The sequence below is a fragment of the Cetorhinus maximus genome, chromosome 15 (genome assembly GCF_964194155.1).
Source record: "Cetorhinus maximus chromosome 15, sCetMax3.hap1.1, whole genome shotgun sequence".
NCBI lineage: Eukaryota > Metazoa > Chordata > Chondrichthyes > Lamniformes > Cetorhinidae > Cetorhinus > Cetorhinus maximus.
This window is the reverse complement of record NC_135893.1, coordinates 6,908,285-6,931,888: the sequence shown is the minus strand read 5'-3', so window position 1 is coordinate 6,931,888 and position 23,604 is coordinate 6,908,285. Positions and strand designations below refer to the sequence as shown.

Genomic DNA, 23,604 nt, shown 5'->3' with positions numbered 1-23,604 from the left:
AATGACAGGTTTTAAAAGTGGCTATACTTTAAATTGTCTATTTAATTCCAAGATATAATGGATTTGGAGTTTTCAAAGATAGTTAATCAGCATTTCTACCTGAATGCAAGGCCCATGTGATTCACGTTATCATGGAGATGGGCTTTGAGAGGGAAACAGGCCATAGAAAGCCATTATTGTATTGGCTTCCAGGGTTTTCTTAAGATATTCCTGAACCTCTTAGACCAATCTGCAAGAACCTGAGAGAGATAGAGGCAGCAGAATGCGGATGGAAGTTTGCACCCGGATTATAGAGACCAAGTTCGTGAGGATTTAAACAGGGCTGGAAGATTTGCCTAGTTTTGGCTAGAGGGAGGAATCTCCAGGGTAACTGTCACTGTGAAAATCAGTTCAGCGATTAGAAGTTATCCAGCTGGAAAAGGGAAAAGGAAGCAAGCCATCGGGAGCTGAGAATAGCATTGGTTCCAGAAGAATGAAGTGCCCACTTAAGGGGAGAAGGGAAGAAGTAAAGTATAACCATGGAGAGGGATTTTTGGTCATTTTAAATGTTAACTGGGGGATTTTTCTGTAGCTTAGAGTATAAATTGCCAGCTGAATTTTGTTTAGACAATTTTGCTTCTGGTTTGTTTGTTACAGTAAAAGTTTTAAAACTTGAAATCTTGTCATGTGATCCTTCCAGTCAGTCATTGGAAATCAAAAAACTTTTTAAAGGATGTTGGTTTCTACAAGGATTGTAACATTATTCTGGAATATTTTTAAACAATTCATCTGGGGAAAGGCCTGAAGAAGTTGCTGGATTCAGTGTTGGAAGTGATATGAATTAACATTTGTAACCATGTACCTTCATTAAATTATACATTAAAAATATCAATTGTCATTTTAACTGTTCATCTTAACTAGGTTCAGTGGTTGAGGTTTTCTGCCTTTATGGTTATGAGCAATTTCACCATCTCCCATTTCTTCACATTCAACTCCCTCCGTTTTGATCGGGAGAAAATCACATGCTAGCAAGCACAGAAGCAGAACGCCCAATCCAGCACTGTTTAAACAAATAGTCAATCTAGACCAGAAAATTATGTATAGATTGATTCCTGCCCTGTATGAAGTTAGCTGTCAGTGTGTTTAGAATTAGCCACAGCATCTTAGACTTTTTAAACCCATTCTCAGGTTGTAGGTAAAAGTCAATAAACTTAAGGTCAGACCAGAATTAGTCTTGCCAGTGATATCCCCCTAGCCTCCTGGCATTCATTGTCTAGGCTCACAAAAAGACTGGTAGGATGACGGGTGCTTGTGAAACCACTCTATAACCAGAGGTCATCACCTTGCAGGTATGGATGGAAGAAACAAAAGTAAAACACAAAACCAATTACTATGTATCAGGAATACAGGTGATCTCAGTGAAATGTGGAGATGATATCTCACACTTCAGGTTAGTTTGGCAATAGATTTAATCAGTTTGCAATGTCAGGAAACTAGCCTTTCTGCCTGGGTCAAATATGGGAATTAATGTGACAGAGTAGCTTAACGCAGTTAAATAGTTACATTTAGTTTTTAATGCAACTCCAGGGTAGGGTGTGAGTTCCTGGATTCCACCTTTGTCCTTTTGTTCCTGGTAGCTGTTCTTAACTGCATTTTTGTCCTGAGTGTTTGAGTAATTTTAATATAATTTGTTTCTGCCTCACATGGATGGTTGACTGCTTCTGGATATTATCTCCACTCCAGGTACAGTCTGCTGGTGCTTACCCAGATTTTATGATGCTTATATGAGGTTTAGCTATGCATGTGCTCAGTGGAATGTTTTCATGAAAGTACAACTTTGCTTGCTTACTTGCAGCAGTGTAATTAAAAGGAAATCATGTGACTTGCACTGATTTATGCCAGTACCTGTACTATAAGGTATATGCAGTGTATGTGATGTTGGATAAGGATACTGCATGAACATCTTCCAAGGGAAATTTCATTACTTATTTTTATACTTTCCTACTTTTTCTAATTTCTTTTTGTTTTAGTGGCCATCAATTCATTCCTAATAAAGCTGCTGGTTCTTGGGTCTTGCTTCTCTTGAAGCCTACACTTCAGACAGTTCTAAGAGGATCCATTGTAATTGTGAGACTATTACAGTAGTCTCACTATGTCTATTAATGATGCAGCTGATTTGAGAATAGCTTTTTGTACCTTTTTTTGATTTGTTCATATTCTGAGTTTATTCCTACAGTCAGTTCCTTCCAAATGAACGTTTTAAAGTTTAAAAAGTAAGAAAATTCAAAACCATTTTTCCATTGTTTCTTTTTTTTTTGCCCACAATACACATTTTGCCCCTTTTAACACTTTCAAAATATACACCACCAATTTGTAGCATTATTCTTAACTTAATAGTATGCCTCACTTGAGATTAAGCTCAGAGAAGATCCAATCGAAAAGCAGAATTCTATGAATGCTGGAAATCTGAAATAAAAACAGAAAACGCTGGAAATACACAGCAAGTCAGGCAGCATCTGTGGAGAGAGAAACAGTTAACGTTTCAGGTCAATGACCTTTCATCAGAACTGGGAAAAGTTAGAGATGTGAAAGGTTTTGAGTTTCCCCTATTTTGTTGCTTTTTCGTTGCATGTTCCAGTTTTTCTCTTATTTTTGCTTTTAGACAGCAGCACACCTCTAGGCACATCTTTTGTTTCTTTTCTTGCCCCCATCGCCCATTTCCTTTGGCCCTGTAAGACTTAACTCTTCTGTCATTCAATCTCTCCTGTCATCCACCCTATCACAGACCTTCCTTTGTCCTTGTCCCACCCACTCCTTGCTCAGAACCTATGATGAAAGGCTATCCACCTGAAACATTGGCCCAGATCTTCCACGGAGCGGCAGTCATCATCGGATTGCCACGCCACTCAAACTTTCTCCCACTTCAACACTGCTCTGCATTATTTGCCGGGTCTTCCGAGCCTGGCTTCTCCAAAAATGCAGAGTTCCATCATAGCGCTATGGTATCGGGGGAAAACCAGATGCACCCCCTCATGGCATTTGCTGCCTTATAGTAGGTTTAAAAGTCCAGTGTGAATGGGTGAGTGGAAGAATGAATGAGTAGGATGGGTGAGGTAAGTGGGTCGGGGGTTGGGGGTGGGGAGGATCAGTGTGTGTGATTGCGGAGGGTATCAATTCTGTAGCTAACCAGGAGTTAGACTAGGATTTTACCTAGATAACTGTTCAGGTAAGTCCCACGGAACTGTCCGAAGTCTCCGATTCTAACTATGAGTCAGAGACTTTCACGTAGGTTCCTGGGAAACAGGGGAATTGCCCATCAGAAGTTCAGACTTCCTGGGTAATTCCCATGCAGGTCAGCTCGTTGGGACTTCCGCGGGGTCCCAACACGAATCTTGGGTCTTGATCCGGTCTCTGACAATCTGGAAACTGGAAAATCTGGGCTACTAACTTAGAAAAGATTTGTTTAGCAGGATCTATACTCTTTATATTGCCTCAATTTTCAGGGATTTCCTAAGGGAAGTGAGAAATGCAGACTATGGTCTCTGCCTCCAAACCACTGCCAGTCTGCATATCACTTTTTTTTCCCCCCCAGCTTCCTGCATTTATTGTAGCAACTTGTGTCTTCCAGCTACTGAATTTCCAGTTTGATGAATTTGGAGGCCAGTAACTAAGATCAAATTTCTACTGGCAACAGGCCCTTTCAGGAAATGAAAAATGTTAATGATGTGAGACGCGAAATACAGACACTCCTTGGTCTGGACTGGAGCAGCACATTTCTAATACAGTGCTCCAGTCCAGTTATAAGATGAGCGGGCAGGTAAATCGAACCATAATACTTTGGAAGTTTGTATATTGCTGTCACCATCTTGCGGAAGAGATGTCAGTACGGGCAGCAATGGAAGACTTTCCATTCTAGGTATTAGCTATTTACAGATCAGAGAGACTGCCAGATCTGCTCTACTCTGCATATAACCTGAATTTCGAGTATCTTCAACTACTGCACCAAGGCAAATTCTCCACTGTCTGGATGAACAAAGTTCAATTCACAGTAAGTGCTATAAATGTCATATTTAAAGCTATGTCAAGTATCCTGGGATTTTATTGTAAACAGGATGCCTAATCTATCTGGAAACCATTACTGTCTTATGAGTTGCAAAACCAAGCTGAAAGTCCATAACGGTAGAGTTTGTTTACTTGATAAGGAGTGCGTGCACACCCACTCTAAAGGGACTCGCCCTACTTTGCTAATTCCAAGGAACTTGAGCACAGGTTCATAAAATTGCAGAAATTCCAGCACAGAAGGAGGCCTTTAGGCCCCCCCGCCCCCTCATGTCTTTGCTGATGCCAGCTCCTCAAATGGAACTGTCTAATTGCATTTCCTTGCCCTATCCTTGTATCCTGTTCAGTTTTATTATATAGTCACTGATTTGATTGCCTTTTGAGGCATTCTCTATCCTTATAACAATCTTTGGGGGAATCATATTCCTGTTTTGTTCTTCTATAATTCTGTACCTATACCCCAGGTTAACAATTCATCAACCAGTGGAAATAATTTCTAACAATTTACTTTCATACTCTGTTTAATGTGAGGTCTCCCTTCTTTTGTCCAGTGAAAAATACCAATTTTCCAGCATTTCTTCTAAACTATAACCTCTCATTCCAGTAGCATGTCAGCAACACTGATTATCTTTAGCTTCCCTTCACATCAAAGCACTTTTAAACCTCTGCCCTTGAGCCCATAATGCCCCGTGACTCCTCCCTCATGCTGCTTCAGGAATTGTGGAGCTAGAGATCCTGCTTAAACCCTGTGCTCTTGTTTCTTCCATCCCATCATCCAATCTGTTCCGTTATCTTTTCCACGCCTGTAGCCCTTTCTCCATCCAGTTGCTGCTGAAGCCCTAGTCCATTCCTTCATTGCCTGAAGGCTTGATTTCTTCAGACGTTCTTATTGGCCTCTCTACATTAGCTTTCCACAAGCTTGAACTCATCCACAGCCCTAAAGCCCGCATCCTTATTCACACTCCCATCTTTCCTGTCCTTTGCCAGCTCTCCTGCATCCTCGTCCTCCAAGATTTTGATTTCATTGAAATCTTTCCATGGCCTTGCCATTAATATGATGGCGCATGACGTCCTTTTGCTTAGCAAAACAGTGCAACTGTTAGTAATGACTTTTGATCCAAGCAAGCTTTCAATAGAATCTCATATTTTTCATATTCAAACATCTCGAGTTCTAGCTGTTAGCTGTTTAAAATACCCGTCACCAAGGAGGTTTCTAAATATCTGATACTCTTTCTAGTCAAAACACAGATAATTTATGAAAATTGACAGAGAAAAATTGGGTTTGATCGATCAAGGTCGGGAGCTACACATGAATCCTTAATGAGTTGCTGACTCCTGTCCTAGCCACTCATTCTTCTCTCCTTTGCTCTTTTCCAGTTTACCCCTTCACTGCTTCTTTGCATTTGATAGTTGCTGATTTAGCAGAAAGTAAAGTAAAATTTGGAAGGAACTAGATGGACTTGATTATTTTATTTTCACGGTTGTGAGATTTTGTGTGCACGCATGTCTTTTAGTATAGTTTTTATGGATCCTCTGGCGCCCATACAGTACTCCTTAACCTCAGCCTTTGAAGAGCATATGAACCGGACTATCTTTAACCTAATTCAGTTCATGAAAGAGCTCGTAGTTCAGAAAATAATGCACATGAAAAGTACAGTAGAAAAAGCTAGAATCGCTGATGTAGTAAAAATCTAGTCTCACAGCAGGAAATTAAATTACCACACAAATTAAGTACATCTTTTAGTAATTTGTTTCCAGCAGCTTAGTGGAGCAAAGACAGGGAAGTACAAATCTCTGAGGAGTCGCGGTCAGTTTAAATTTCAAAAGATTTGCAAAAAAAGTCCTCGTTTTATGAATTAAATTGAGTCTGATATTTGAAAGAATAATTCTATGTTTCTGTGATTTCATCACAGTATTCTTCCATTTTACATACAAAGCAATACAATTTTCTCGGCCTCTGACCAGCCATTCTCATATCTTTGTTTTGTTCATCATCCCCTCTTTTTTTTAATTTCCAGTTCATTTTTCTTCTATGACTGCTGGGCAAACATTCCAGTCCAGGTCACTCCTCGGCCTGGCCATTCGGAGGTTTACAGGTGTGCATGAGGAGTAACTTGCTCACTGACATCTCACCTCATGGAGGGAAAATGCCAACATTTACTGGGTATCTCCACCTGCTGGCCAAGACTGGAAACTTAGCTGGTTGACTTCAGAGCTCCCACATGAAAGTTGTTGTTAATGTTAATGTGTTTCCAGCTGTCTGAGAAGTATTCTGCTGAAATGCAATTAGGTTGTGCATAAATGTTTGCTGCTGGGAGTTTGATGAGCTGAATAGAGTCTGAAATTTGAAAAGTACAGCAACGCTTTGTATTTCAGAAAATTGCCCCTTCTGGCTCTCAATCTAAACACTGCTCCACGGATGGCAAAATGCTTTTGTAGGCAGGCTTGGTGAGGTTTGAATTGCTAAGGTGCTAGAACAAAGGGAGGAATGATGCTGCACATGATAATTCTTGATGGTCAAGTTTAGCATGTACCTCCAATAAAACGACATTATGGTACTATCTTTGAGCTTGAGGAATGTCTCTGGATTCATTTTGCCCCATTTCCCTGGTGTTTTCATATACAAGGATGTAAATTGTGTCAGCCATGGTGCAGTTGGCAGCACTCATCTCTAAGTCACAAGGTCCTGGGTTCATGTCTTACTGTAGGGCTTGAGCACCAAAAGGCAAGGCTGTCACTCCAATCCAGCACTGAGGGATTGCTGCACTGTTGGAGGTGCCATCTTTTGGATGAGACGTTAGACCGAAGCCTCATCTGCCTGCTTGGCGGACGTAAAAGACTCTGTGCCACTTGCAAAGAAGAGCAGCGGAGTTATTACCGGTGTATGGCGAATATTTATCCCTCGCCCAACATTGCAAAAAACTTTATTTGGTCATTATCACATCGCTTTTGGGAGTTTGCTATATATATATATATATATATATTGTTTTAAATTTTCATAGGACGCAGGCATCACTGGCAAGGCCAGTATTTGTTGTCCAACCCTAATTGCCCTTGAACTTTTTTTTTTAAAAGAGGGCAGTTAAAGGTCAACCACATTGCTGTGGGCCTGGAGTCACATGTAGGCCAGACCAGATAAGGATGGGAGATTTTCTTCCCTGAAGGACATTAGTGAACCAGATTTTTTTTACTTACGACAATTGATGCAAGCATTACTGCAACTAGCTTTCAATTCCAGTTTTTTCTAATTGAATTTAAATTCCACCAGCTACCCTGGTGGGGATTTAAACCCATGTCTCCAGCCTGGGATTCTAGATTACTGGTCCAGTGGCTCCTATGTTTCTTACATCACAACAGTACACTTCAAGAGTACTTCATTGGCTGTAAAACACTTTGAGATGTCCAGTGATCATGAAAAGTGCCCTATAAATGGAAGTCTTTGTTTTTCTTTAAACTAATTCCTTTGGGTCATCATTTGTGTCAATCTCTCCCTGTGAATTATGCACCATCTTGTCCAGCAAACAAATATTAATAGCAGCCCACATTGTGCAGTCACCACCAAAGGGAAGTCTCTTGCTGCTAACTTGAGAAAGCTTCTCACAAAGACCTAGTGAACTCCTGTGGTGTCTATTTCCCATAATAAGTCATCAGTTTTGTTTTGCTGTCAGCTTTCGGGGAATGCCGAGAATAGTGAAATCATCAAGCAGACTAAGCAGCCAATCAGATTGAAGAATTCTCAGTCAACAAACCGAAACTTTAAAAAGCACTGAATAACATTCACTATTCAATTATTTCACAAAGTGAAATGAAGATTGGGATATAGACAGGAGATTAATGTAGGGCTGAGAAACAAACTTTAAAAAAACATTTTAATTATTTTTAATCGTTTTAAAAAAACCTAAGAATTTTTTATCATGGGATGGAGGGAATGACGGTCCAGATTTCTAAAATTAGTGTTTCAGGGTCAGGGAATTTATTCAGTAGTAATTATGACTTATTATGTGCTTTAAAAACTGAGTTATGCATCATTAACAAGTAACATTTTCAATGTTTTTTACAGCAGGAATGGTGTATAAAAATTGAAGTTCACACCAAATCACTAATCTCTGTAGCAAAAACAAAAATCCCTGGAAAAACTCAGCAGGTCTGGCAGCATCTGCGGAGAGGAACACAGTTAACGTTTCAAGTCCGTGTGACTCTTCATCAGAACTAAGGAAAAATAGAAAAGAGGTGAAATATAAGCTGGTTTAAGGGGGGGGGGGGGGGGGGGGGGACAGGTAGAGCTGGATAGAGGGCCAGTGATAGGTGGAAATTGCCGAAAGATGTCACAGACAGAAGGACAAAAAGGTGTTGACGGTGGTGATATTAGCTAAGAAATGTGCTAATAGGTGGCATTAAGGGTAGAAAGCAGGACGAAGTTAGAGATAAAACAATGGATGGAAATACATTTAAAAATAATGGAAATAGGTGGGAAATGAAAAATCTATATAAATTATTGGAAAAAGTGGGATCGGGACAGGGGTGGGGATGGAGGAGAGAGTTCATGATCTAAAATTGTTGAACTCAATATTCAGTCCGGAAGGCTGTAAAGTGCCTAGTCGGAAGATGAGGTGCTGTTCCTCCAGTTTGCATTGAGCTTCACTGGAACAATGCAGCAGGCCAAGGACAGACATGTGGGCAAGAGAGCAGGGTGGAGTGTTGAAATAGCAAGCGACAGGGAGGTCTGGGTCATGCTTGCGGACAGACCAAAGGTGTTCTGCAAAGCGGTCACCCAGTCTGCGTTTGTTCTCTCCAATGTAGAGGAAACTGCATTGGGAGCAGCGAATGCAGTAGACTAAATTGAGGGAAGTGCAAGTGAAATGCTGCTTCACTTGAAAGGAGTGTTTGGACCCTTGGACTGTGAGGAGGGGGGAAGTAAAGGGGCAGGTGTTGCACCTTCTGCAGTTGCATGGGAAGGTGCCGTGGGAAGGGGTTGAGGTGTAGGGGGTGATGGAGGAGTGGACCAGGGTGCCCTGGAGGGAACAATCCCTGCGGATTGCCGCCAGGGGGGGGTGAAGGGAAGATCCCGCCAAAGTCAAAGGAGTTTGGAATGGCTCGTCACGTTTCATGGCCCTGTACCCCCACCCTACCCCACCCAACCCCACAACAGCGCCATAAAATTCCAGCTAAGGTCATGCTGCCTGCTACAATTTGATGGTATTGATGTTTAGTGTGTGCCTGTGTGCCAGCCGTCAAGTAAGAAAGTCTGTGGCCAGGTTCACAAGCAAGAATCATGAAATTACTAGTTTAATGTCATGATCACCAGCTGAGGTTACCCCGGGACAAGCCTGATCCCAGGGTGGAACTCAGCTTGATAGGTCCGAACTTTTATTTGTTTGTATAGATACGTGGAGACGGGCTACTGAACAGAGTCAGCTAACGAACTTTTAACGAAAGCATAATAAATAAAACATTTATTAAATAAAAAAGATTAACAATATTACGATACTCCTTCACCTACAACTATACCTTTACAGATATATACAGATTTGTAAGGATAACACAAGTTACAAGAGCTATCTTATACTCTAATGTTCACAGTAAGTACACAGTCCGTGTAAACCAATAGGCGACCTGTGGTCAGGCAGACAACACTCTGAAACCAAGTGACAGATGCCACCCCAAACAGATGCTATGGATCCCTCATCACCTCCCCCCAGATGTTTGTCACACCGTGACCCAACCAGTCTCAGTGAACTCCATCTTTCACATGAGGGTTTCCAACCTCCAATTTCCAAGAACCCGCCTTGGAATCTTTTCCCAAGCCGACGCTCCCTCTGACTCCTTCCGCAAGGGTTCACCTCCAGGGTTTCGAACTCTCCTTCAGATGTTCCTCTCCTCTGGGTCACCACATGTGTTCAAGCTTTCCTCCACACACTCTCTCTCTCACTGACTCAGCTGTTAACAGTACCACTGGTACACAGCAAAGAGTTACAGACCTTCAGTTGTCTCTTTGGACCTTCTGGCTTCTCACAAGCCTTGATCTCTTTAAACTTTAAGCTTGGAGCCTTTCTCTGCTCCTCACTCTTAACTTCACTTAACAGGATCTTTTCTAGGTTCCTGTCTGTCCTCTGACTGGAAGGTCTGCTTGGGAAATTTCCTGCTCCATTCCCCTGGATTTGGGGACTTTCTTCTTTAGCTTGGGATTGGCTATCTGCCCCATCTAGGCTGCTTCTGCCTGGCAGCTGTCTTCAAACCTGAGCTCAAAAACTGCTGTTCCTAGTTTCTTCTGTGTGTGTCTGTGGGAGGGACCTGTCTCTCTGGACTCCTGTTGCTGAGCAACAGCCCAGTTTTTCTACCCTTGCGTTTGCTTGACTTCTCGTACAGCCATAAACTCTCATGCAGGCACCTTTTAAAGTGAAATTAAAACTCAACTTGCCCTTTTTTTAACATTGAGACTCAGAAGTGCAAATCAAACTTAAACATTAAAGCTAAAACTCATTCCTAACACTCACAGATACAAATATAACGTACTTAATCCATCTAAACACTAAATCAATCTTCTTTGTAAGACTTGTTGACAGACATGCTGATGAATGCACGGGACATCCTGATTTTAATCTTTAGTCCTATTTCTTGGGTCACTTCCCTTATTTAGTCAGTAAAAAAAGTAAATAAATCGCCATCTTTATTTAGCTGTCTGGTTTCTTCTTTGCTTTCTATTCTGTCATCAGACTGATGTGCTCGCTTTGTATTTTCCCCACTAATGAGCTGGCGTTCTTATGGTGCTTCAAATAATGTTTCTTTCAGAAGATTTCTTAGCAGTCCTCTGTGCATTTGGTACTTTGCCTGTATTCTCATGGCACACTTCCTTGTTGGCTTAGGATTTCCTTGGCACCTTGCCCAGTACTTACCCAGTAACTTCCTAGTTCTTGGCTCTCACCGATCAGCCTGGGAACCTACAGGAGAAACTGGCTGTTCAGCCCAACCAATCCATGTTGGTGCTAATCCTCCACATCAGTGGTATTCCTAACCCCATGTGCCCGTTCAGTTCCCATATCCCAGTATTACCCTTTCCTTTAGCCCACCTAACATATTCTTTTTCGTATTTGCATTTCCTCATATTAGGCAGAATTCTAGTAAATCTGTGCTGTATCCTCTCTTGCCTCAACATTCTTCCTATACTGGGGAGCCTAAAACTGCGCACTGTGCTGATTGTGGTGTTACTTGTGCAAACCTCTTTCAGACCAAAGGACAACAAATGCAGTACTGAATGCAGATTAATGAGGTAGTCATTGACGTTTTGTGAACTCGGTTTCCAAAGTGCCAATATTATAAGCTCCATTATGGCTCTCATTTCTGCAACAGTCCATAGCATCAGACCTTGGAAAATCTGGCAAATCTCTTAAAGCCTCTGACACCCCACCCTCTCTCTCTCTAAGGTCTCCAGTTCCATTCCACATGTCTGTCCCCATCCAAAATCAGCTTCGTGATTGAATTCCGTGTCCCCAGTTAGGCTGGAGGAAACACCAGTCAGTGTTACCGTTAGAGAATGGGTATGTTTATGATTAGTTGTTCTATCTGATCCTCAGAAATCAATACACTTCTTGAAATACTGAGGCTTTCCATTCATTCTTAGGATGTGACCTCACTTGCAAGGCTAGCTTTTTCGGAGGGAAGTTAAGAATTGACCACGTTACTGTGGGTCTTGAGTCACATGTAGGCCAGACCAGCTAAGGACAGCAGATTTCATGATCATTATTAATGAGACTCGCATTTAATTCCAGATCAATTTAATAAATTGAATTTAAATGCCTCCGATTGCTGCAGTGGGATTTGAACTCATGTCCAGAGCATTCATCCAGGCTTCTGAATTACTAGACCAGTAAATCGCTATTATGCTATCGTTCCCCCTGGGGTAAATTCTTCATAGATTTATTAAGCATACACTACCTGCTTGTATATTTAAAAGATTGCACTCACAATCACATTTAACGGTTGGGAATTCAAGAGTCTTTCAGTTTTGAGCTCAGCATATGCTCAATTGTTTTTCAATCCCAGCCATCTTTACAAACTGTCAACCGTCGTAACATTTCTTTCATCCTCACCGCGACAACTCGCACATTTCAAAATTGCATTGTTATAAAAAAGTTAAAATGCATCATAGAAGAATTTAATTTAATTTGCCTCTAGACAAAGTCAGACCGTGCTTCATGTGGTTCGCCTTCTGCCATCCTGGTAGTCACACGACACAATAGAAATAGAAATAGGGTTGTTGACGATTCATAGCAATTAATTAGTCTACAACGGACCCAGATTTGACACGAGGAAAGCCCCAGTGGTGGAGAGCTTTGGGAACTGGGCAAAATCTTCAGGTCGGCGAGCAGGGGCGGGTCCCGCTCGCCGACGCGTAAAATGACGCGCGGTGACGTCGGGCGTGTGTCCCGACGTCACCGTGTGTCATTCCGATCCTCAGTTCGGCGGGCGCACACAGAGGAGTCGGCTGCATGCCCGCCAAACTGTCAAAGGCCTATTAAGGCCATTTAAAAACTAATTAAAGTAATTAAGTTGTGCTTCCCGTCCAACCTTAAGGTTGGTGGGGCAGGTGAAGAGCCCAGGCGGCCTTCGCATTTATCATGAAATCTCATCCACGGGCGGGTTGACCTTTTAATTAGCTTCTTCTGCTTCCCTCCCTTGCTCTAACCCACCAGGCCAAACTTCCTCAGAAGTTCCTCCCTGCTCTAGCCCTGGACTTGCATCTTTCTTGAGTTTCTTCTCTCCTCATGCCATCTCTGACCTCGCCTTGTCCATGAGATCCACCTCCTCCTCCCTCGATCCTGTTACCATTAATCTACTGACCACTCTGCTATATTTAAAGCAAAATATTGCGGAGGCTGGAAATCTGAAATAAAAAGAGAAAATGCTGGAAAACCTCAGCACATCTAGCAGCATCTATGGAGAGAGAGAAAGAGTTAATGTTTCGAGTACATATGACTTGTCTTCAGAGCTAAGGTACACTGTTATATTATTCTGAAATGATTTAGGAACTATATTGACATGTGTATGTATATCCAGGGTGCCACATCACTCACCACTGAACTTCAGTCAGTGTACCAAAACAATAAGATATCGTTCTGCAACACATGATGAGATTTGGAGAAACATACTCAATATCAGCTCCAATACCTGTGTCTAAAAGTGAGGTTATTTTGAACTTCTGGGAACCACAAGACATAACACACCCAATTTCTCCTGGCTCCCATATTAGCTGACATTGGTAATAATTCTTTCTCCTCAGGTATTATCCTTCTTTCCTTCAAATCTGCTGTCATAACCTCTCTCCTTATCAAAAAACAACTCTGGCCCTATCTCGAACCTCCTTTTCCTCTCCAAAGTCCCTGAGTATGTTGTTGTCTCCAAAATCCATGTCCATCTTTCCTGGAACTTTAATCAGGTTTCTGCCCTTTGCCACAGCATCAAAACACCTATCAAATCACTTATCAAAGTCACAAATGATATCTTAAGTAACTGTAACAAAATTAAACTATCACTCTTCATCCTTCTTGACCAGTCTGAGGCCTTCAACATGGTTGACCACACTGTCCAGTTCCAATGCCTCTCTGCTTTTGTCCAGTTTGCGGGATTGCTCTCACCTGATTCCCTTCCTATCTGTCCAGTTGTAGCAAGAGAATCACTTGCAATGGCTTCTCTTCCTGCTCTTGCAAAGCTACTTCTGGTGTCCCCCAAGGATCTAACCTTGGATCCCTCCGATTTCTCATCAACATGCCATCCCTCGGTGATATCAACCGAAAATACAGCATCAATTTCCACCTGTACATTATGACACTCAACTGTACCTCACCACGACCTCATAGAGTCATAGAATTATACAGCACAGAAACAGGCCCTTCGGCCTATTGTGTCCATGCCGGCCATCAAGTACCTATCTATTCTAATCCCATTTTCTAGTACTTGGCCCTGTATGTTATGACGTTTCAAGTGCTCATCTAAATACTTCTTAAATGTTGTGAGGGTTCCTGCCTTTACCACCCCTTCAGGCAGTGTGTTTCAGATTCCAACCACCCTCTGGGTGAAAACATTTTTCCTCAAATCTCTAAACCTCCTGCCCCTTACCTTAAATCTGCACTCCCTGGTTCTTGACATCTCCACTAAGGGGAAAAGTTTCTTCCTATCTATGACCCTCATAATTTTGGACATCTCTTTCAGGTCCCCCTTCAGCCTTCTCTGCTCTAAGGAAAACAACCCTAGCCTATCCAGTCTCTCTTCATAGCTGAAACACCCCAGCCCAGGCAACATCCTGGTGAATCTCCTCTGCACCCTCTCCAGTGCAATCACATCCTTCCTATAATGTGGCGACCAGAACTGTACACAGTACTCCAGCTGTGGCCTAACCAGCATTTTATACAGCTCCAACATAACCTCCCTGCTCTTATAGTCTATGCCTTGGCTAATAAAGGCAAGTATCCCATATGCCTTCTTAACCACATTATCTACCTGTGCTGCTGCCTTCAGGGATCTATGGACATGTACACAAAGATCCCTCTGATTCTCAGTACTTCCTAGGGTCCTACCATTCATTGTGTATTCTCTTGCCATATTAGTCCTCCCAAAATGCATCATCTCACGCTTCTCAGGATTAAATTTCATTTGCCACTGCTCTGCCCATCTTACCAGACCATCTATATTGTCCTGTAATCTAAGGCTTTCCTCCTCACTATTTACGACACCACCAATTTTCATGTCATCTGCGAATTTACTGATCATACCTCCTATATTCACGTCTAAATCATTAATGTACACTACAAACAGCAAGAGTCCCAGCACCAATCCCTACGGTACGTCACACGTCATAGGCTTCCAATGGCAAAAACAACTGTCGATCATCACTTCCTGCCACTAAGCCAAATTTTGATTCAATTTGGCACATTGCCCTGGATCCCATGGGCTCTTACTTTCTTGACCAGTGTCCCATGTGGGACCTTGTCAAAAGCCTTACTGAAGTCCATGTCGACTACATCAACTGCACTACCCTCATCTACACAACTAGTCACCTCCTCGAAAAATTCAATCAAATTTGTTAGACATGAGCTCCTCCTGACAAAGCCATGCTGATATCCCTGATTAATCCCTGCCTCTCCAAGTGGAGATTGATCCTGTCCCTCAGAATTTTTCCAATTAGTTTCCCTGCCACTGATGTTAGACTCACTGGCCTATAGCTACCTGGTTTATCCGTATGACCCTTCTTGAATAACGGTACCACACTCGCTGTCCTCCAGTCCTCTGGCACTCCTCCTGTGGCCAGAGAGGATTTGAAGATTAGTGTCCGAGCCCCTGCAATCTCCTCCTTTGCCTCACATAGCAGCCTCGGATACATCTCATCCGGGCCTGGGGATTTATCCACTTTTAAGCCCGCTAAAACCGTTAATACCTCCTCCCTTTCAATGCTAATTTGTTCAAGTATGTCACAGTCCTCCTCCCTGATTTCTACACCTACATCTTCCTTCTCCATAGTGAACACAGTTGAAAAGTAATCATTTAAAACCTCACCTACGTACTCCAGCTCCATGCACAGATTGACACTTTGGTCCCTAATGGGCCCTACTCTTTCCCTGGTTATCCTCTTGCCCTTAGTATATTTATAAAATGCCTTGGGATTTTCCTCTATCTTGCCTGCCAGTGTTTTCTCATGCCCCCTCTTCGCTCTCCTGAATACTTTTTACACTTTACACTTTCTATACTCCTCTAGGGCTTCTACTGTTTTCAGCCCTCTGTACCTGCCATAAGCCTCTTTTTTTTTCCTTACCCAATCCTCTATATCCCTTGACATCCAGGGTTCCCTGGACTTGTTGGTCCTACCCTTCACCTTTATGGGAACATGTTGGCCCGGAACTCTCACTATTTCCTTTTAGAATGACTCCCACTGGTCTGATGTAGACTTTCCTACAAGTAACTGTTCCCAGTCCACTTTGGCCAGATCCTGTCTTATATTGAAATCGGCCTTCCCCCCCAATTCAGGACCTTTATTTCCGGTCCATCTTTGTCATTTTCCATAACTACCTTAAATCTTACAGAGTTACGGTCATTATCCCTGAAATGCTCCCCCACTGACACTTCTACCACTTGCCTCATTCCCTTAGATTATGTCCTGTACCCCCACTTCTCTTGTAGGACTTTCTACGTGCTGGCTCAAAAAGCTCTCCTGGATGCAATTTAAGAATTTCGCCCCCTCTAAGCCTTTCACACTAAGACCATCCCAGTTTATATTGGGGAAGTTGAAATCCTTTACTATTATTACCCTAATATTTTTACATTTCTCTGAGATTTGCCTACATATCTGTTCCTCTATCTCCCCCTGACTGTTTGAAGGCCTATAATACACTCCCAGCAAAGTGATTTCCCCCTTTTTGTTTTTAAGTTCTACCCATATGGCCTCATTTGAGGAACCATCTAAGATACCTTCCCTCCTCACTGTAGTAATTGACTCTGATCAATAGTCCAATGCCGCCTCCTCTTTTACACCCCTCCCCCACCCTCCCACTGCCCTGTGAAGCCTGAAGATTCTCTACCCTGGAATATTGATCTGCCATTCCTGCCCTTCCCTCAACCATGTCTCTGTGAACAATATCATATTCCCATGTGTTATTCAACACCCTCAATTCATCTGCCTTAAGACTCCTTGTGTTAAAATAAATGAAATCCAGCCCTACATTATTCCCCTGTGCCTTAACAGGTCTATGTTTGCTCTGCCTTCCAGACTGACTTAGTTTCTCTTCTATATTTGGCTGTGCATCACCCCCTACTATACCTCCACTCTGTATCCCATCCCCCTGCCAAATTAGTTGAAACTCCCCCCAACAGCACTAGCAAACCTCCCTGCAAGGATGTTGGTCCCATTCTGGTTCAGGTGCAACCCATCCGACTTGTACAGGAACCCCCCTTCACCAGAAACAGACCCAGTGATCCAGGAAACTAAAGCCCTCCCTCCTGCACCATCTCTTCAGCCATGCATTCATCCTCTCTATCCTCCTATTCCTATACTCACTAGCACGTGGCACAGGGAGTAACCCAGAGATTGCAACCTTTGAGGTCCTGCTTTTTAATCTGCTACCTAGCTTCCTAACTCCTTGTTGCAGGACCTTATCCCTCTTTCTATCTATGTCGTTGGTACCAATGTGAACCACGACCTCTGACTGTTCACCCTCCCCCCTTCAGAATGCCCTGCAGCCATTCTGTGACATCCTTGACCCTGGCACCAGGGAGGCAACACACCATCCTGGAGTCACATCTACGGCTGTAGAAGCAACACCCCTCACTTTTGAATCTCCTACCACTATTGCCCTTGCACGCTTACTCCTTCTCCTCTTGTGCAGCTAAGCCTCCCACAGTGCCTCCCTTGACCCCCTCCATTGTCTCTAAATTATAAGGCTGCTTATCTGATATAACTACTGACTGGGAGAAATTTCCTTCAACTAAATATTGGGAAGACCAAAACCACTGCCTTTGGTCCCCACTGACTCCATCCCTCTCCCTGGCAACTGTCTGAGGTTGAACCAGACTTTTCACAACCTTGGCGTCATATTTGATGCCAAGTAAGCTTCTGGCCACATATCCATGACATTACTCAGGCTGTTTCCATCTCTGTAACATCATCTTACTCTGCCCTACCTCAGCTCATCTGCTGGTGAAACCCTCACTCAAGCCTTTCTTACCTCTGGAATTAACTATTCCAGCACACTCCTGTCCTCCTACATTCTATCCTCCGTAAACTTGAGATCATCCGAAAATCATATCAAGTCCCATTCACCCATCACCCCTTTGCTCATGACCAGCTATACCGGCTCCTGGTTAAGCAATGTCATGATTTTTAAATTCTCATCCTTGTTTTCAAATCCCCCATCCCCTTGTCCACCTATCTCTGTAATCTCCTCTAGCTCCAGAACTCTGAGGTATCTGCGTTTAAACAATCTGGCCTCTTGAGCATTCCTGATTTTAGTCACTCCACCATTTGTGGCCCGTGCATCAGCTGCCTCGGCCCTCAGCTCTGCAATTCCCTCCTGAACCTGTCTGGCTCACTTTCCTCCTCTTTTAAAGCATTCCTTAAAACCTATCTGGCCAAGCTTTTGGCCATCTGCCCTAATATCCCCCTATGTGACTCTGTCAAATTTTGCTTTAAAAATGCTCCTGTGAAGCGCCTTGGGGTGTTTTATTGCATTAAAGGCACTAGTGTATAATGTACTAAAGGACATAGGTGTCGGCTGTATCTCAATTGGTAGCACACATGTCTCTGAACCACAAGGTTCTGGGTTCAAGTCCCACTCCAGAGTTTGAGCACATAAAATCAAGGCTGACATTCCAGTGCAGTACTGAGGGTGCCTTTTGGATTAAACTGAGGTCCCATCTGCTGCTCAGGTGGATGTTAAAGACCCCATGGCACTGTTTTGAAGAAGAGCTGGGGATTTAGAATTATAGAGGTCTACAGCACAGAATAAGGCCCTTTGGCCCATTGAGTCTGCACTGGTCAAACAAGTACCTAACTATCCTAATCCCATTTTCCAGCACAAGGCCCATAACCTTATATGCCATGGCATCGCAAGTGCATATCCAAATACTCCTTAAATGTTATGAGGGTATCAGCCTCTACCACCCTTTCAGGCAGTGAGTTCCAGATTCCCACCACCCTCTGGGTGAAAAATTTCTTTCTCACATCCCCTCTAAACCTCCTTCCCCTTACCTTAAATCTATGCCCCTTGGTTATTGATCCCTCCACCAAGGGGGAAAGTTCCTTCCTGTCTACCCTATCTATGCCCCTCATAATTTTATACACCTCAATCATGTCCCCCCTCAATCTCCTCTGCTCCAGGGAAAATAACCCCAGTCTATCCAATCTCCCCTCATAACTAAAACTCTCCAGCCCAGACAACATCCTGGTAAATCTCCTCTGCACTCTCTCTAGTGCAATCACATCCTTCCTATAATGCGGATTCCAGAACTGCACGCAATACTCTAGCTGTGGCCCAACCAGCGTTTTATACAGTTTCAGCATAACCTCCCTGCTCTTACACACTATGCCTCAGCTAATAAAGGCCCATATGCCTTCTTAACCACCTTATCTACCTGTCCCACTATCTTAAGGGACAGGTGGACAAGCACATCAAGGCTCCTGTGATCCTCGGTACTTCCCAGGGTCCTACCATGCATTGTGTATTCCAGTGCCTTGTTTGTCCTGCCCAAGTACATCACCTCACACTTATCCGGATTAAATTCCATTTGCCACTGATCAGCCCATCTGACCAGGCCTTCTATATCCTCCTTTAATCTAAGGCTATCCTCACTATTTACCACCCCACCAATTTTCATGTCATCCGCAAACTTACTGATCAACCCTCCTACATTCAAGGGCCCCAGCACCGATCCCTGTGGAACCCCACTGGACACAGGCATCCAGTCACAAAAACACCCCTCGACCATCACCTTCTGCTTCCTGCCACTCAGCCAATTCTGGATCCAATTTGCCAAATTGCCTTGGATCCCAATGGGCTCTTACCTTGATTATCAGTCTACCATGCAGGATCTTATCAAAAGGTGATCCTGGCCAACTGGTAGCTATTCCTCAGCATCACAAAAACCAGATTACCTGGTTGTTTTATCACGTTGTTACATTGATTATCACATTGTTAACCACATTCAGCAATGTTGGCAGAATGGGGATGTCAGTCTGTGATGCAGACACAACCAAAGCAGGAGCAAGATATAAGTAGTTGCAAATGTAACACACACGCACACCTGGATACACAGTGATTGACAGCTGAGCGCCAGAGTGGGCGGGGAGAAGAGCGTGGCCGCAAGGCGTGATGACGCAGGGCAGTTGGCGCAAGCGCGGTAGCGGCGCGGGCTTCATTAGTCCCAAGGCAACGGTCAGCGCCGGGAATGGAGGCGGTGAACAGCGCGCTTGGCGCCTTCCCTACCGCCCTGGCCGGCGGCCTGGGTCTGGGCATCTGTGCCACCGGAGCTGCCATTTACCGAGTGGCCACCAGGTAAGAGGGCCTCCGTGCAGGCGCTGCCCCCGCCGAGCTTTGGGTGGGTGGGTGGGTGGGTGGGGGGGAGGAGTGGGTGAGGGGCCGCATCCCCCCTCCCCTCCCCCTCCCCTCCCCCTCCCAGGCAGGTTCCCCTCCCCCCCTCCTCCCCTCTCACTGCTCCATAACCGCAATCCAAATGCAAACTGTTAATTATAAACGCATTTGAAGGAGAAACGTGGGAGATTTTCATTGCATGTGTTGCAATGATTCTCTTCCTCGTCCCTGGCTGGGAACTGGAAGCATGGTCACTATGATTTCGGGTTGATCTCTGGCGTGGACTGTACTGGCCCAGGTTTGCTGGCCCCTTCATTCCTCCTAAGCCTAAATCTACTGCCCCCCCCACCCCCCATCCCACCTGAATTTTTTTTTTAAGTAAAGTAACTTGAGTTGATTTTTTTTGGGGGTGGGGAGCACACATTTGTGCTTGTCTGCTGATTGTATGGCAAACCACAATTCAGACTGCTCTGCAGCCCCTCTCCTCACTGCTCTGAGCTTCAAGTCAAATGTGTTGAGATGGATTGTGTGTGTGTGTTTTTTTTTAGATGTGCATCACTCCATTTTAGAGCTGCCAAAATCTGTCCAATTAAGGTCAGCGGTGTGGAGTTCAAGCACTCGGGAGTTGAACCTTCCTGGTGCTTCAACTGGCTGGGCTGAATGATTTCAAGTTGTAATAATGTCAGCTGCATTGTAGTCATTTTCTTCATGCCTTCCACCTGCCTTGCCAAGAAATTTAAAGCTGCCTTTTGGTGCAGTATGTAAGTGATGATGGCTGGAAAAGGGCAGGATGACAGACTGTGACAGATGGAGACCATGTCCAAAAATAGACAGACTGATCCAAGGGAAAGATGACAGAATAATAAGCATTATTGGAGCAGGGAAATCAAAAGGATAGGTATATTGCTTTACTGAAATGTATTAAGTGCTGCTGTCATTCTGATGTGTCCTTCACTTTCTGAATGAATGAAGATGTATTACAATGTAATGTTAGTGGTGTAAATCCACTTTTTCATTGTTGGGTTGACCTATGAAAGACCAAATGCTGTAAATTCTTTTGCCACCCTTTTTTCCTGGAGGTCCTTGTAGAACTGTAGCCCAGAATAATTCAACAAGTGTCACTTGCCCCCCCAGTACCTTGCCATCTCTTAAATCTTGTGAGGTTAGTAGATGAGTGTTGGTAGGCTGTAACACGATGGATCAATTCTGCTGAACGTGTTAAAGACTTATTCGTACAGAAATTGAGGCTCTACAATTGGCTTTCCTGTCCCCTTGGTCTGTTATCACTGAGAATTTTATGCTGGCATTGTACATTTCCAAACCTCAGGTGAAGGCTGGACTGGGCTCAGATGGGATGGCCTCACAGTTGACCGGCCTGCCAACATCGTTCAGACCTGCACCTGAGTAATCAGGATTTAAATGAGATGTTGGCGGGTGCTGGATGATTTTGGAGCCAGGACCCTAAAAAGAATTTAAAGTCATCAAGAAGGGAAGGAAAAGGTTAATAGTTTACTCCAGATTTTCCATTTGGAAAGTGAAATGGATGTTGAATGTTAATTGTGCTCACTGCTATTAAGTCCACGTTTTCTGATGTTCTTCAAAATGGCACGGAGATCTGATGAAACATTGAGCTCCTTGTCATTGAAATGGGGACATCCAAGAATGGTATTCCTGTAAAGTGGCAATTTGGGTAAATTGACTCCTCCTAGTTAAGATTCTTGTGGAAAAAAGATTTACTAAGGCAAATTATATTCTTTCCTTTTGATAAGAAAAGCAACATCTAGCATTGACATAACACCGAATACATAACACTGAATATAGAAAAATATCCCAAAGTGCTTCTCAAATGTAATCAGGCAAACTCTGACAGCAGTAGGTTGTACGACTGAAGGAGGTTGCAGTGATAAGGAAGGGTGAAGGCATGAAGGGAATTGAACACTGGGATGGAAATGGGGGCACTTGAAGCCCATGAAGGGCAGTGAGTGCAGGGATGATGGGTACCCAGGACTCGGTGCGGGCTAGGATATGGGCAGCAGAATTTTGGGTGAGCTGAAGTTTATAGTGGGTGAGGAATGAGAGGCAGATAGTGGAGCATTGGAATAGTTGAATCTGGAGATGAAAAAGGCATGAATGAGCGTTTCAGTAGATGATTGGTTGAGGCAGGGGTAGAAGTGGGTAATGTTAGAGTGGGAGGTAGGATAGATAAGAGTGAAAACATGTGTGGGCTGCCCATTAAGCTGGACAAATAGGGTAGTCAGGAGTGTGATGGAATACTCTCCACTTGCCTGGGTGAGTGCAGCTCCAACAACCCTCAAGAAGCTCAACACCATCCAGGACAAAGCAGCACGCTTGACTGGCACCCCACCCACCACCTCCAACATCCACTCCCCCCACCACCGACGCACAGTGGCAGCAGTGTACATGATCTGCAAGATGCACTGCAGAAACTCACCAAGGCTCCTTCAGCACTTTCCAAACACGTGACCTCTACCACCTAAAAGGGCAGCAGATGCTTGGGAGCACCACCACCTGCAAGTCCCCCTCCAAGTCACTCACCATCCTGACTTGGAGCCATATTTCCTTTCCTTCACTGTTGCTGGGTCAAAATCCTGGAACTCCCTTCCTAACAGCCCTGTGGGTGTACCTGCACCACATGGACTTCAGCGGCTCAAGAAGGTCGCTCACCACCACCACCACCTCGAGGGAACATGGGGGTGGGCAATAAATGCTGGAATAGCCAGTAATGCCCATATCCCATGAAAGAAAATTTAAAATGAGCTAAAGCTTATTAAATTAGCTTTATTAGCTGGTGGTGTCAACCACTTCAAAGCCAGGAGATAATGATGCAATCGCAAAGGATGTCATTTGTGACTTTGAAGAGAACTTTCATTCCTGTGACAGGCAGAAACCTGATTTCAAACGTAGGAAAGATATCCTAGACTTTGGGATGACAACATGCTCAAGGCAAATTTAGCATCACCATTGGAGTTCTTTTTTTGCAAAGTGACCTGCATGTGAAATAGATTATCGAACAGAAATGAAAGCCCTAGAATCATTTAAGAAGCAAGTGGGAGACCGTGGATGTCCCAGTCTGAAATTGATATTTGTTGTAGGTCCATTCGATTTTTCAGCGACTGTATTTCAGCAACTGTATACCAAAACAAATTATGGTTGTATCAAAAGCAAAGGTGCTCCTATAGATCAATTGAGGAAGTTGGCTGAAGTATTGAAACTGCAATCAGGCAGATTTGTATTTCATCAAATGTTACATTAAGGTGGTTAAAATGTTCTATATTCACCTTAACCCTTGACCCTTTTCATTTCTGCAGTCTTGTTTTCTTATTTGGAGGTAATTGCTTCCATCCGTATATTTTTATCCGTGCTGCCCTGCAAGAGATTATCTGAATTACCAGTAGATAATTAAAGATGCTGGGTTCCCGAGTGGGGGGTGCTATCTAGATATATGTTTGAAGGCTGTAACCTGATCACCAAGTTC

The 23,604-nt window shown here is 43.7% G+C and overlaps 1 protein-coding gene across 6 annotated transcripts in view; it reads left to right on the top strand.

Annotated features, from left to right (window-relative positions):
• Positions 1-3,917: 3,917 nt before the first annotated feature.
• tmem201 (transmembrane protein 201) overlaps positions 3,918-23,604 on the top strand; it is a 186,910-nt gene continuing 167,223 nt past the window's right edge. For 5 of the 6 annotated variants that reach the window (XR_013578872.1, XM_078557809.1, XM_078557807.1 and 2 more), the window contains exon 1: positions 19,919-20,072. Coding sequence is in view for 4 of the 6 variants with exons in the window: in XM_078557809.1 (XP_078413935.1) it covers positions 19,966-20,072 (107 nt within the window). In the remaining 2 variants the exon portion in view is untranslated. Of the gene's footprint in view, positions 4,028-19,918; positions 20,073-23,604 lie in introns of those variants that run through there. The other variant, XM_078557808.1, reaches the window with a different exon arrangement.